The 12312-nt window shown below is 47.0% G+C and overlaps 1 protein-coding gene across 9 annotated transcripts in view; it reads left to right on the top strand.

Annotated features, from left to right (window-relative positions):
• Positions 1-427: 427 nt before the first annotated feature.
• The window catches only part of LOC105480001 (decaprenyl diphosphate synthase subunit 1), a 51889-nt gene continuing 40004 nt past the window's right edge, over positions 428-12312 (top strand). The window contains exons 1-4 of one of the 9 annotated variants that reach the window (XM_071070340.1): positions 428-668; positions 4905-4937; positions 7177-7241; positions 7786-7894. In XM_071070340.1, the coding sequence (XP_070926441.1) occupies positions 540-668; positions 4905-4937; positions 7177-7241; positions 7786-7894 (336 nt within the window). In that variant the 5' untranslated portion in view covers positions 428-539. Of the gene's footprint in view, positions 669-4904; positions 4938-7176; positions 7242-7785; positions 7895-10218; positions 10517-12312 lie in introns of those variants that run through there. The other 8 variants (XR_011608189.1, XM_024792251.2, XM_024792253.2 and 5 more) reach the window with 8 other exon arrangements.

Below are 12312 nucleotides of genomic sequence, written 5' to 3'. Positions count from 1 at the left end.
CTTCCTTCAAGAACAGATTGCAAAGGCAGCCGACCATAGCGTGGCGGAAACCGTCGCCTCTGGCTTAGGCTGCGGAGCGGGAACCCGATTCTCTGAGTTATGTTTCTGCCTAAACACGCAGAACAAGAGTTAGTGACTGCAAGAGTCGCGCGCGGTGCTATTTCTTGCTAATAAAAGGTCCCCACAGGGGCATTTTGCTATGACTGGAGGCGTGGCCAGTCCCCCTGCACGACTTCCGGGAAGGGGTGGAGATAGGAGGCTTGCCCCGGGGAAGGTCACGCCCGGGGTCCCCAGACCGGGTCTACGCGCGCCCCTGCCCCGCTGCCTCCCGGGAGCGGCCGCGGTCCCCGCTGGCTGCGGAGTGGCAGGTACCCGAGGTCCCGGCGCTGGCAGCCGGGCCATACGCGGGGAGGAGCGAGCCGCGGGCCCGGGTGTGGCCGAAGCGCTTCCTGTGCCAGGTTTCCGGCTCCGGGTCCCTGGAGGAGGATCGCGGACCAGAGGCGGAGCCGCCGTCCTGCCGCGACTTTCAGACTCCGACCATGGCCTCCCGCTGGTGGCGGTGGCTGCGCGGCTGCTCCTGGAGGCCGGCGGCGCGGAGCCCCGGGCCCGGCTGCCCAGGCCTTGCGGGACCGCGGGGGCCGCAGGCAGCTGCGGACGCCCACGCGCAGGTGAGGTTGGGAGGCGCGCGCCCGGCGGGGCTCAGAGGTCACGGCTCCAATGACAGCGGCGGGCGGAATGAATGGGAGCAGGGAGCACGTGCATCGCGACGCGGGGGCGCACAGGGTAGCTCCGGGGTGGGACTCCAGAGCGGAGGGGTGCCCGCGGTATGACGGAGTCGAGCGTTGGATTGAAGTAGGGGCGCCCTACACGGGGTTGCAGAAAGCGGTGTCTTGGGCATCCCGGGAGCGTTTGGGGCAGTGGAAAAAGCGGTGGTAGCCGGGTCCTGGGGGAAGCGCGGGAGCGATCAGATTGACTGCTGCGATATGGACAAGGTTAAGCCTGGAGAGCGGCTGCAGCTATTTACTTTCGAGTTAGAGGAAGACAGATCTTGCCTGAAATTTTAGAGTCAAAGGTGCTCAGAGCTGTCTCCGAGAAACGGAGGATCAAGTCGGCCTCGGAATAGTCCGAAAAGGTCTTGTGGAGAATGCAGGGCTGGTGCTAGGGTGGACCGGACCTTAGGTGTCCAGCAGTGGCTTCCGGAGGAGAGCATACCTGGATGGGGCTGGAATGGCACTGGAAGGAGAAAGGCCCGAGGCCGTCAGGAGGAGAGAAACCCTGGAGTCCTCAGCGATAGCCCATTCTCTCAGGGTCTCCTCTGCTGCCTTTGGGTTCCAATCTCCTTTTTCTCCACTTCTGGTCAGTTTAGCCCCTGTGAGCCCTTCTGCACTTTGTGATGATTCTCAGTGTGCCATGGGGTAGGCCCATGCTATTAGCATAACCGTACAAAATCTATGGACTCACTGTTATTTAAGTTTATTTGAATTTAGTACTCTTTAAATTCAGATTTTGTGTCCGTGTTCTCATCAAACATAATTTCCCAGTATGAAATATATAACACTTATAAATATCTACTTTGTACCAAAGTGGATGCATATCACAAATTATCCAAAACGAGGCTTGGGCCAGGTGCAGTGGCTCACACCTGTAATCCCAGCGCTTTGGGAGGCTGAGGTGGAAGAATCGGTTGAGGCCAGGAGTTTGGGACCAACCTAGGCAACATAGCGAGACTCTGTCTCTACAAAATATGGAAAAAAATCACCGGGTGTGGTGGTGCATGCCTGTAGTCCCAGCTACTCAGGAGCCTGAGGGAGGAGGATCGTTCGATTTCAGGAGTTCAAGATTACAGTGAGCTATTTATTATGATAGTGCCAATGCACTCCAGCCTGGGCAACAGTGTGAGACCCTATCTCTAAAAAATCAAAAGCAAAAAAGACATTTGGAGACCAAATGGCAGCTGGGCAACTAGACAAGGCTAGACAGTAAAGAGAACAGAATGGGGGGGGGGTGAGGGGCACGTGGAAAAAGAGGCTTAAAGGAGGCTTTGCTGGGATCCATTTCAGGACTGTTCTCTCCAGACTTCAGATATTTCTAGTTCCACAGATGAGGCCAGTATTTGAAGAGATGGGTGCATCCACCCTCTTATGCCACTACATGCTTTTTTTTTTTTTTTTTTTTTTTTTTTGGACACAGAGTCTCACTCTGTCTCCCAGGCTGGAGTGCAGTGGTGGAATCTGGGCTCACTGCAACCTCCACCTCCCAGGTTCAAGCAATTCTCCTGCCTCAGACTCCCAAGTAGCTGGGATTACAGGCGTACAGCACTAGACCCAGCTAATTTTTGTATTTTTAGTAGAGATGGGGTTTCACGGTGTTGCCCAGGCTGGTCTGGAACTCCTGACCTCAAGTGATCCACCCCCCTCAGCCTCCCAAAGTCCTGGAATTATAGGCATGAGCCACCACACCTGGCTTGACACTTCTTTTGAAAAAAATTTCATGCCCACCAAGCAACTTTAGCCAGGGAAAGTGTGCTTTTCTGGAGAGAATATGCTTTATGGCCTTCCTGTCTGCCCGAATGATGACAAGGAGGGATTGTGTGGACTCGTGATGCCAAGACCATGTATTTCTGATGTGTGTGTGTCAGTGATGCTTTTCACTGTACGTTAATATGTTAGCATTCTGGTGTCTGCCTCAAGCATGTATGTTTTGGTTTCTTCAGGGCCTGATAGTCCTTGGGGACACAGAACTACAATAACTAAGCCACAGGGACAAATAGCAGCAATAATTAAGCCAAGTCTTGCTCTCCACCAGAGCTCTACTACCTCCTAATGGTTGTACATTCTCCTGACTTCACTAGTAGTGTGAACAAATACTGTAATAGGATAAAAACCAGTGTGCATGTGATCATGCCAAATCACTTCTCAGTATATCTTTGATTTTTTTTTTTAATTTTTTTTTTTAGGGATGGGGACTTTCTGTGTTGACCAGGTTGGTCTTGAACTCTTGGACTCAAGCAATCCCCCATGCTTGAGGATTGGCACACGGCTATGTCTTTGATTCTTACCTAGCACTTTCTCTTTGGCTGAGTGTGGTGACTCACGCCTGTAATCCCAACACTTTGGGAGGTTGAGACAGGAGCATTGCTTTTGCTCAGGAGTTCGAGACCAGCCTGGGCAACTTAGTGAGACCTCCTGATATGGTTTGGCTCTGTGTCCCCACCCACATCTATCTCAAATTGTAATCCTCAGTTACAACTGGGGACCAGGGAGGGTCAAGGGAGAGACCAGGTAGAGGTAATTGGATCACGGGGGTGGATTTCCCCATGCTGTTCTCATGATAGGGAGTTCTCACAAGATCTGATGGTTTTATAAATGTTTGGTAGTTCCTCTTGTGTTCATTCTCTCTCCCGCTGCCTTGTGAAGAAGGTGCTTGTTTCTCCTCCTTCCCCATGATTATAAGTTTCTGAGGCCTCCCCAGCCATCCAGAATTGTGAGTCAGTTAAACCTCTTTCCTATAATTATAAATTGCCCAGTCATGGGTAATTTCTTTATAGCAGTGTGAGAACGGACCAATACAGATAATCGGTACCAAAGTAGTCGGCATTGATATAAGACACCTGAGAATGTGGAAATTACTTTGGAACTGGGTAACAAGCAGAGGTTGGAATAGTTTGGAGGGCTCAGAAGAAGAAAGGAAGATGCAGGAAAGTTTGGAACTTCCTAGAGACTTGTTGAATGGCTTTGACCAAAATGCTGAAAGTGATACGGACAATGAAGTCCAGGCTGAGGTGGTCTCAGATGGAGATGAGGAGCTTCCTGGGAACTGGGCAAAGGTCACTCTTGCTATGCTTTAGCAAAGAGACTGGCGGCATTTTGCCCCACCCTAGAGGTCTGTGGAACTTTGAGCTTTAGAGAGACGATCTGAAATTGGAACTTAAATTTAAAGGGGAAGCAGAGCATAAAAGTTTGGAAAATTTGCAGCCTAAAGATGTGATAGAAAAGAATTTTCTGGGGAGGAATTCAAGCTGGCTGCATAAATTTGCATAAGTAACAAGGAGCCCAATGTTAATAGCCAAGAGAATGGGGAAAATGTCTCCAGGGCACAGCAGAGACCTTCTCTGCAGCCCCTCCCATCACAGGCCAGGAGGCCTAGGAGGGAAAAATGGATTCATGGGCTGAGCCCAGGGCCCTGCTGCGCTGTGCAAGATCAGCCTTGGGACTTGGTGCCCTGCTTCCCAGCTGCAGCCAAAAGGGGCCAAGGTACAGCTTGGGCCATTGCTTCAGAGGGTATAAGCCCCAAGCCTTGGTGGCTTCCATGTGCTGTTGAGCCTGCAGGTGCACAGAAGACAACAATTTGGGAACCTCTGCCTAGATTTCAGAGGATGTATGGAAATGCCTCAGTGCCCAGGCAAAAGTCTGCTGAAGGGGGAGAACCCTCTTAGAGAACCTCTGCTAGGACAGTGCAGAAGGGAAATGTGGGGTTGCTGCCCCCACACAGAGTTCCCACTGGGGCACTGCCTAATGGAGCTGTGAAAGGAGGGCCACCATCCTCTACACCCCAGAATGGTAGATCCACCAACAGCTTCCACTGTGCACCTGGAAAAGCTGCTGGCACTCAGTGCCAGTCCATGAGAATAGTGGTGGGGGTTGAACCCTGCAAAGCCACAGAGGCAGTGCTACCCAAGTTCTTGGGAGCCCACCCTTTGCATCAGTGTGACCTAGATGTGAGACATGGAGTCAAAGATCACTTTGGAGCTTTCAGTAATGACTGCCCTGCTGGGTTTGGACTTGCATGAGGCCTGTAAGCCCCTTTATTTTGGCCAATTTCTACCATTTGGAATGGGAACGTTTAACTAATGCCTGTACCCCCATTGTATCTTGGATGTAACTAACTTGTTTTTGATTTTACAGGTTCATAGGCGGAAGGGACTTCACTTGTCTCAGGTAAGACTTTGGACTTGGACTTTTGAGTTAAATGCTAGAATGAGTTAAGACTTTCGGAGACTGTTGGGAAGGAATGGTTGGTTTTGAAAAGTGAGGATATGAGATTTGGGAGGAGCAAGGGGCAGAATGATACGGTTGGTTCTGTGTCTCTACCCAAATCTCATCTCGAATTTTAATCCCCATGTGTCAAGGGAGGGCCTGGGTGGAGGCAATGGGATCATGGGGGCAGGTTCCCCCATGCTGTTCTTGTTATAGTGAATTCTTTTGAGATCTGATGGTTTTATAAGTGATTGGTAGTTCCTCCTGTGCTCATTCTCCTTCCTGCTGCCTATTGAAGAAGGTGCCTTGCTTTCCCTTTTCCTTCTGCCATGATTGTAAGTTTCTTGAGGCCTCCCCAGCCGTTTAGAACTGTGAGTCAATTACACCTCTTTCTTTTATAAATTACCCAGTCTTGGGTATTTCTTTATAGCAATGTGAAAATGTACTGATACACCTCGTGTCTACTAAAAATTTTAAAAATCAGCTAGGCGTTGTGGCATGTCCCTGTAGTCCCAGCTACTCAGGAGGCTGAGGTGGGAGGATAGCTTGAGCCCAGGAGATTGAGGCTGCAGTGAACTATGATTGCACCACTACACTCCAGCCTGGAAAAATAAAATAAAAGTAAATTCATGAGAGGCAAGGTTGACTTTCAGAGAGTGTATGAGGGAAAGGTAAGGAACAAAATCGGAATTAGAAAATGACTGTTGCCCTTCTCTTTTCATACTTCACTGCCTTTCTGAGCACTTCTAACCTCACATTGGAAAACTGCTCTAAAGTACTTTTAAAGCAGAAAATAGTAGCTTGATTGAATAGATATTGTATTAAATGTATACTGTGTACTAGGCTCTGAGCTAAGAGCTTTATATATGCTCTCTAAATTAATCTCCACCTGTCTCCATGAGTGGGTATTACAGAAAGACGTCACAAAGTAACACAAATGTTGAGATTTGAACTGAGATCTGTCTTCCAAAGTCCATGCTACTAATAAATTTTAGGACACTTGGTGGTAAAAAGCGCCCCCTGTACTAATTAGCTATGTAATTTTAATCCTTCAACCCAGATTAGAGTTCTCTAACTGAATAACTAAAAAGTTATTCAGTTAGAATAGTTCAGTTAGTTATTATAACTAATCATAGTTATTTGGTCAAGTGCAGTGACTCACACCTGTAATTCCAGCACTTGGGAAGGCCATGGCAGGAGGATCACTTTTGCTCAGGATTTCTAATAATAATAACTATTACTAGAGACCTGATAATAATTATTAAGTTTCTTACTGAAGAACTTTTACTCTTCCATTAAGATGCCCTTATTGATAAGTATTGTAATAAAATACTGAACTCATATGAATTAATTACCCAGGTAGACTGAAAGACATAGGTTGTCATATAAAGCATGAGGAAGGATTGTCACTTTGTTTTCTTGTTACATGGTAATTGCCTGGGACATCATAAAAGTTCTTACTGGTTTAATGAATATGTAATCCTGCCAGGGAAAGAATGAAACTCAGACCAACTACTTTGACTGCTGCCTGGCAAAGTCAACCTTCATTGTCATTGTAATATGGTTAGAGCGATACATGTTCATTAGAGAAGAATCAGAAAATATCTGCCAAAAGAAGGAATAAAACAAAACACCCCCACAATCCAATTCATTCCAGAATAACTACTTTTAACACCCTGGTTTATGTGCTTTCAAACTCTGTTCTCCCATGTGTAATATCAAAATGTCCTGAGGTGGGTTGGTTTTTTTTTGACAATATTTATCCAAAAGTACCATTTCCAAAGTATGTTGAGGAACAAGAACTTAAAATAGACAGTGCTTGTATAAATATAAATTCCTTCCTTGCTATTGAAATCTTTTTCCTCTGACCAATCTTAGTTAAATGGAAGGAAATTGTTTTAAAACTACTTTTCAGGTCTGGAAAGATAGATATGAATATGGAAATTGACTTTCTTTGGGGGAAGGGAGGGACTGAAGATGGTTTTTATTTTCTCCTTTTTTCTTATTTATGTTTTCTGCAATGACAAGTATTTTGTAATAACAAAAGGAAACTTTTAAAATTATTCTTTCTCTAAAGTTTGCAATCTGCCTATAAATGGGTGATTAGAAGATAAAGATTATAATTATGGGGGTGTTATCATCTAATGTTACAGTTTTTCAGGAATATTCTTATAAATTTCTTGATATTTTTATTTTATAGATACCCTATATTAATCTTGTGAAGCATTTAACATCTGCCTGTCCAAATGTATATAGTATATCACGGTAAGTTTACAGTCCATACTGCAACTACCAAAATTATCCATTTTTAAATTTATCGTTATTAAAAATTTTTTTTTGTAGTGATGGGGAGCTCACTATGTTGCCCAGGCTGGTCTTGAACTGCTGGCCTCAAGCGATCCTCCCACCTTCAGCTTCCCAAAGTGCTGGGATTGCAGACATAAGCACCCAGCCTAAAATTGTTAATTATATTGCCTGTAAATTTCTATTCTAAATTGTAGATCTCTGCCTATTTAAAAAACAGGAATGTAATAAAGTTTGAGCTCAACGCAGAACACAATGAACATAGTTCAGTTTATCTGTGAATTTGTGGGTTCTCAAGGTCGTAGTTATAAAAATTATCTATTGATCTGTCATTTAGCAAGAACAGAATTCTGTATGTTTTTCCAAATTATAATGACCTTTTCAGATTCATGATTAATTTCTAGCAAGTATTTGGGCTGAATTTTCCATATCTGAGTCTACTAAATATATATGTATATAAAACTTACTTAGAAAATGAAGTCATGTGCATTTTTGCGTGTCCCAGGTTTCATCACACAACCCCGGACAGTAAAACACACAGTGGTGAAAAATACACCGATCCTTTCAAACTCGGTTGGAGAGACTTGAAAGGTCTGTATGAGGACATTAGAAAGGTGAGTTTTTTATTCTGCTGTGATGTAATGTTTTAGCTTATCAAAACTTACTAAAATTTTATTTTATTTTTTATTATTATAATAATTTTTTTTTTTTTTTTTTTTTGAGATGGAGTTTCACTGTGTTGCCCAGGCTTGAGTACAGTGGTACAATCTAAGCTCACTGCAACCCTTACCTCCAGGGTCCATGCAATTCTCCTGCCTCAGCCTCCTCAGTAGCTGAGAGTATAGGCGTGCACCATCACGCCTGGGTAGTTTTTGTATTTTTAGTGGAGATGGGGATTTGCCATGTTGGCCAGGCTGGTCTTGAACGCCTGACCTCAGGTGACCTACCCGCCTTGGCCTTCCAAAGTGCTGGGATTACAAAAAAACAATGCAGGTTTTCAGATCTGTACAATGCAGTTTGCAGTCTTGATTCATGTATGGTCAAGTTTCAAATGTTTCTTGAGCAAGAACCACATGTGACCCAGTGCCAGGCAATATGTATTAATATCCATAAAGAGGTTATGGTAGGATTGTGAACCTGAAGAAAAAAATGGTCCAGGTAGCTCATGCTTGTCCGTGAGTTATCCCACCTTTCCTCTTAAAACCCACCACCTCCCAGTGACTCCAGCTGTCTCTTCCTTATCTAATTCTGAATGTCATTGCCAGTCTGCCCCAAATATGGCTTTCTTCATTCAACTCTTTTTCCTGAAAACTTTCAGTAGTTCCCAACCTCACGTGGTTGGGCACAGTGGCTCGTGCCTGTAATCCCACCAATTTAGGAGGCCAAAGCAAGAGGATTGCTTAAGCCCAGGAATTTGAGGCTGCAGTGAGCCATGATCCCGCCATTGCACTCCAGCCTGAGTGACAGAGCAAGACATTTTTTCTGTCTTTAGAAAAAAATTGGCTGGGCACGGTGGCTCACACCTATAATCCTAGCACTTTGGGAGGCTGGGATCACTTGAGGTCAGGAGTTCAAGTGCCTGGCCAACATGGTGAAACTCTCTCTCTACTAAAAATACAAAAATTAGCTGGGGGTGGTGGCATGCGCCTGTAATCCCAGCTACTTGGGAGGCTGAAGCAGGAGAATTGCTTGAACCCAGGAGGCGGAAACTCCATCTCTACTAAAAATACAAAAATTAGCTGGGGGTGGTGGCATGCGCCTGTAATCCCAGCTACTGGGGGGGCAGAAGCAGAAGAATTGCTTGAACCCAGGAAGTGGAGGTTGCAGTGAGTTGAGATCCCGCCACTGCACTCCAGCCTGGGTGACAGAGCGAGACTCCACCTCAAAAAATAAACAAATACATAAATAAATAAAAGAATAAAATGCTTCCCAGAAATGTCTGTATGCCCCCCCTCAGCTTGCTCACCCTATACAAGTCCCCACTTTTCTCCTTTCCTCCTCAAGTCCCCAGTACACTGACGACTGTCATATTCTGATGACAACACTTCCTGTTTCATAGACAGTAGGGGCTGTGGAAGAAGAACTCCTTCAGCTCCTGTTCTGTTGCAATTGGCCAGCTTGCCTGCGCCTTCTCTGGCGATTGCCTGCTCTCCTCCCACCCATGGAAGTCATGTCCCTTCCCTCTCTAGGGGCAGTCCCTTAGCCACTTCCCCAGTTCCTTAGGAACTTCCCCAGACATGGTCTCTCCCTCTGTCTACAAACTTTCATTGGCATGTTCTCTTCTATATCCATTGGGTGTTCAGTTTCTTCACCTGCATTTTTAAAAGGCCCATCCACTGACCCAGTGCTTCACTCCCTCCCTTCCGTCACAGAATCCCCTGCCTTCTGCCTCTCTCCAGTGCCTTCAGGTTCCCCCCACTATTGCACTGGGCCCCCCTTTCCAGCCTCTCCTCTGAAGCTGGTTTTGCTTGGGTCACTGATAGCTTCCCTGTGCTCAATCCAATGGATGTGTTACCAGCAGCAAATCTGTACAGGTTTGCAGCAACCTCAGTTTTTGCCTCCTCAGAAGAAAGAAATCGACTGAGGGGCCTAAGGCAGAAGGAGAGACTGGAGGCGAGTTTTAGAGCAGGAGAGAAAAGTGTAAAGCAGGAAGGGAAGGAAGTAAAGTACACTTGGAAGAGGGCCAAGCTGGTGACCTGAGAAATCAAGTGTGTGGTTTGAGGTTGGAATTTGGGTTTTAGATGTTGGCATACTTCCAGGGACTTGCATCCGGTCTCCCCGGATTCTTCTCTTGGGATGGGCTGCCCGCATGCGCAGTGACCCGCCAGTGTTTCTGAGGGGAGCATGCTCAGTGTGGGTACCGGAGTTTTGCGCGTGCTCACTTGAGGCATTCTTCCCCTACCAGTCCCAGTGTTCCTAGAAGGACATATACCAGTTAAGCTCTGCCATTTTGCCTCTTAGTGTGCATGGTTGAGCCGACTCACCCAACTCCTGAGATCTTATTGGGAAGCTGATCACCAGTTTCAGGTTTTTCTATCGAGAGACTGCCGTCCCTTGGCATCAGCTGTTACCAATTAGTATTTTAGAGACAGTTAACAACTGCCTGACCATCACGTGATGGTCACCTGACCTTCCTGTTGTGGGTGGGGGAGCCCCCTCCTGCCCTGCTCATACCTGACTAGCTGCCTACTGTAGCAGACGCTTCCTGGTTTTCTGACCATTGAGCACTATTGACTGTAAGTCCTCCTTGAAACATGGTTCCCTTCACGCTGCACTTTCTTCCTCCTCCTTGTCCTGAGAATGTTCTTCAGTTTATCACCTCCACCTCGCTTCCTTTCATTCTGCCATTCCCTCGGGTTCCATGGGCCCCCTCCTCTCTCTATTCTTTATATACCCGTGTCCATGCTTATGTCTCCCAAATAATATCACTACTCCAGGTTGAATCACATCTCCCACACCCAGGAAGCTAACTGCTCACCGGGAACGCCATGGGGCGGCGGTGACGGTCTCAGACTTAACTCAGCTGAGACTCTACTTTTCCCCCACGAGTTGTTTGTTCTGCTGTTTTCCTGTTGCTTGGAGAATCTGGGAAGAACCCAGGACTTGTCCGTCTCCTTCCCCTCCATGTGCTTCTAGTCTGCCCTTTGTCAGTCCCCACTGCCACAGGCCAGGCAATTCCATGCCCCTAGTCCTTTCGTTTGTGCTCTTCTCCTTCCTGTCTCAGCTTCCAAGGGGACGGCTTACCTGGGTGACAGCACCGCACCCATCACACTGTGTTGTGTCAAAGGCAGTGATTGTTTTACTTCTTCCCATCTAGACCCTGAGCTCCTTGTAGGCAAGGCTTGTCTTACCTTTTTGGCCTCTGTGTCTGTTACAGTGCCTGGCACTAAGTCGGTAATTTGCTGAATTAACGATGGGCCCACTTTGTTGTGTTCACCTGTGCTGGGCTGAGGGTTCATTGGCTCCCACTGCGTCTGGGGGATAAACTCTGACTTGTTCAAGCATGTCCTGGAGTGGCAGATACAAGCGACACGTACCTGTCAGCTGGAAAGCTCTCGCCCTCTTTGTGAGTCAGAACCCTGTTTAGGCTTCTGATCCCACATTAAAGCCCATCTCCTCCATGAAATACTCGGTTTTTCTAGCCTGCACTGATCTCTTCCTTCCCTGAACTTTTAATGTGTTTAATGTATAGTATTGTTCATGCTACCACTGGATTCATCATTGATTGTTTCATATTTGCGAAATGTTTCTCTCTCCAGTTCAATTGTAGGCTCCTTATAATCAGACAGCCCATGCCTTATATGGGCTCTATGCACTTACATGGGCCTCTATGAACCCTCAAAATGTCTTTTGCCAAATAAAGGCCAAGCCACATGGACTGAGCCCTGCTTCTTCTGCTTGGCTGTGACCTTACTATCTTCCTGCCCCTCATAAACAGCTTTGCCCTGAGGAGTTTGAGGCTGCAGTGAGTTACGATCATGCCACTGCCCTGAGGCCTGGGTGACAGAGCAAGACCTTGTCTCTAAAAAATTAAAAAATTTAAACAACGTTGCCACCCTACCCAGAACACCGACACCCCCGACCTGCTTCACAGGCTCCGGACGGCCACTGGCTTCCACCTTCCCCATCTTTCTCCTCCCACCTCCATCTTTCAAGCTGCGAACCAGCCCCTGTTCCTTTCACTGTCCGGCTGTCGGTGAGCCCAGAGACCCTTAGCCACCTAGTGCTTTCTTCCCTCTCCTGCTGTCTCTTGGAGTCTTCTGGTGTCTGATGCTATCAGCAGGAGCAGGTGGCAGTATCTGTTCTAGCACTCAGGCCACTTGGGGCTGATCCAGGCGTTGTTTATGTTCTAGCCTGCAGGACAGCCAGGTGGATGGCCCTGCAGCATGGGAGCCTTGCCCACGGAGTGTTGAATTTCTCAATTGAAATGAATACTCTTAAATCAAACCAAAGTTTTGTAGTAGAAATCTTGGCCAGCCACGGTGGCTCATGCCTATAATCCCAACACTTTGGGAGGCTGAGGCGGGTGTAT

The sequence above is a fragment of the Macaca nemestrina genome, chromosome 9 (genome assembly GCF_043159975.1).
Source record: "Macaca nemestrina isolate mMacNem1 chromosome 9, mMacNem.hap1, whole genome shotgun sequence".
In the NCBI taxonomy this organism is placed as follows: domain Eukaryota; kingdom Metazoa; phylum Chordata; class Mammalia; order Primates; family Cercopithecidae; genus Macaca; species Macaca nemestrina.
Note: the sequence above shows the minus strand (reverse complement) of the source record. Positions and strands in the feature narration are given on the sequence as shown.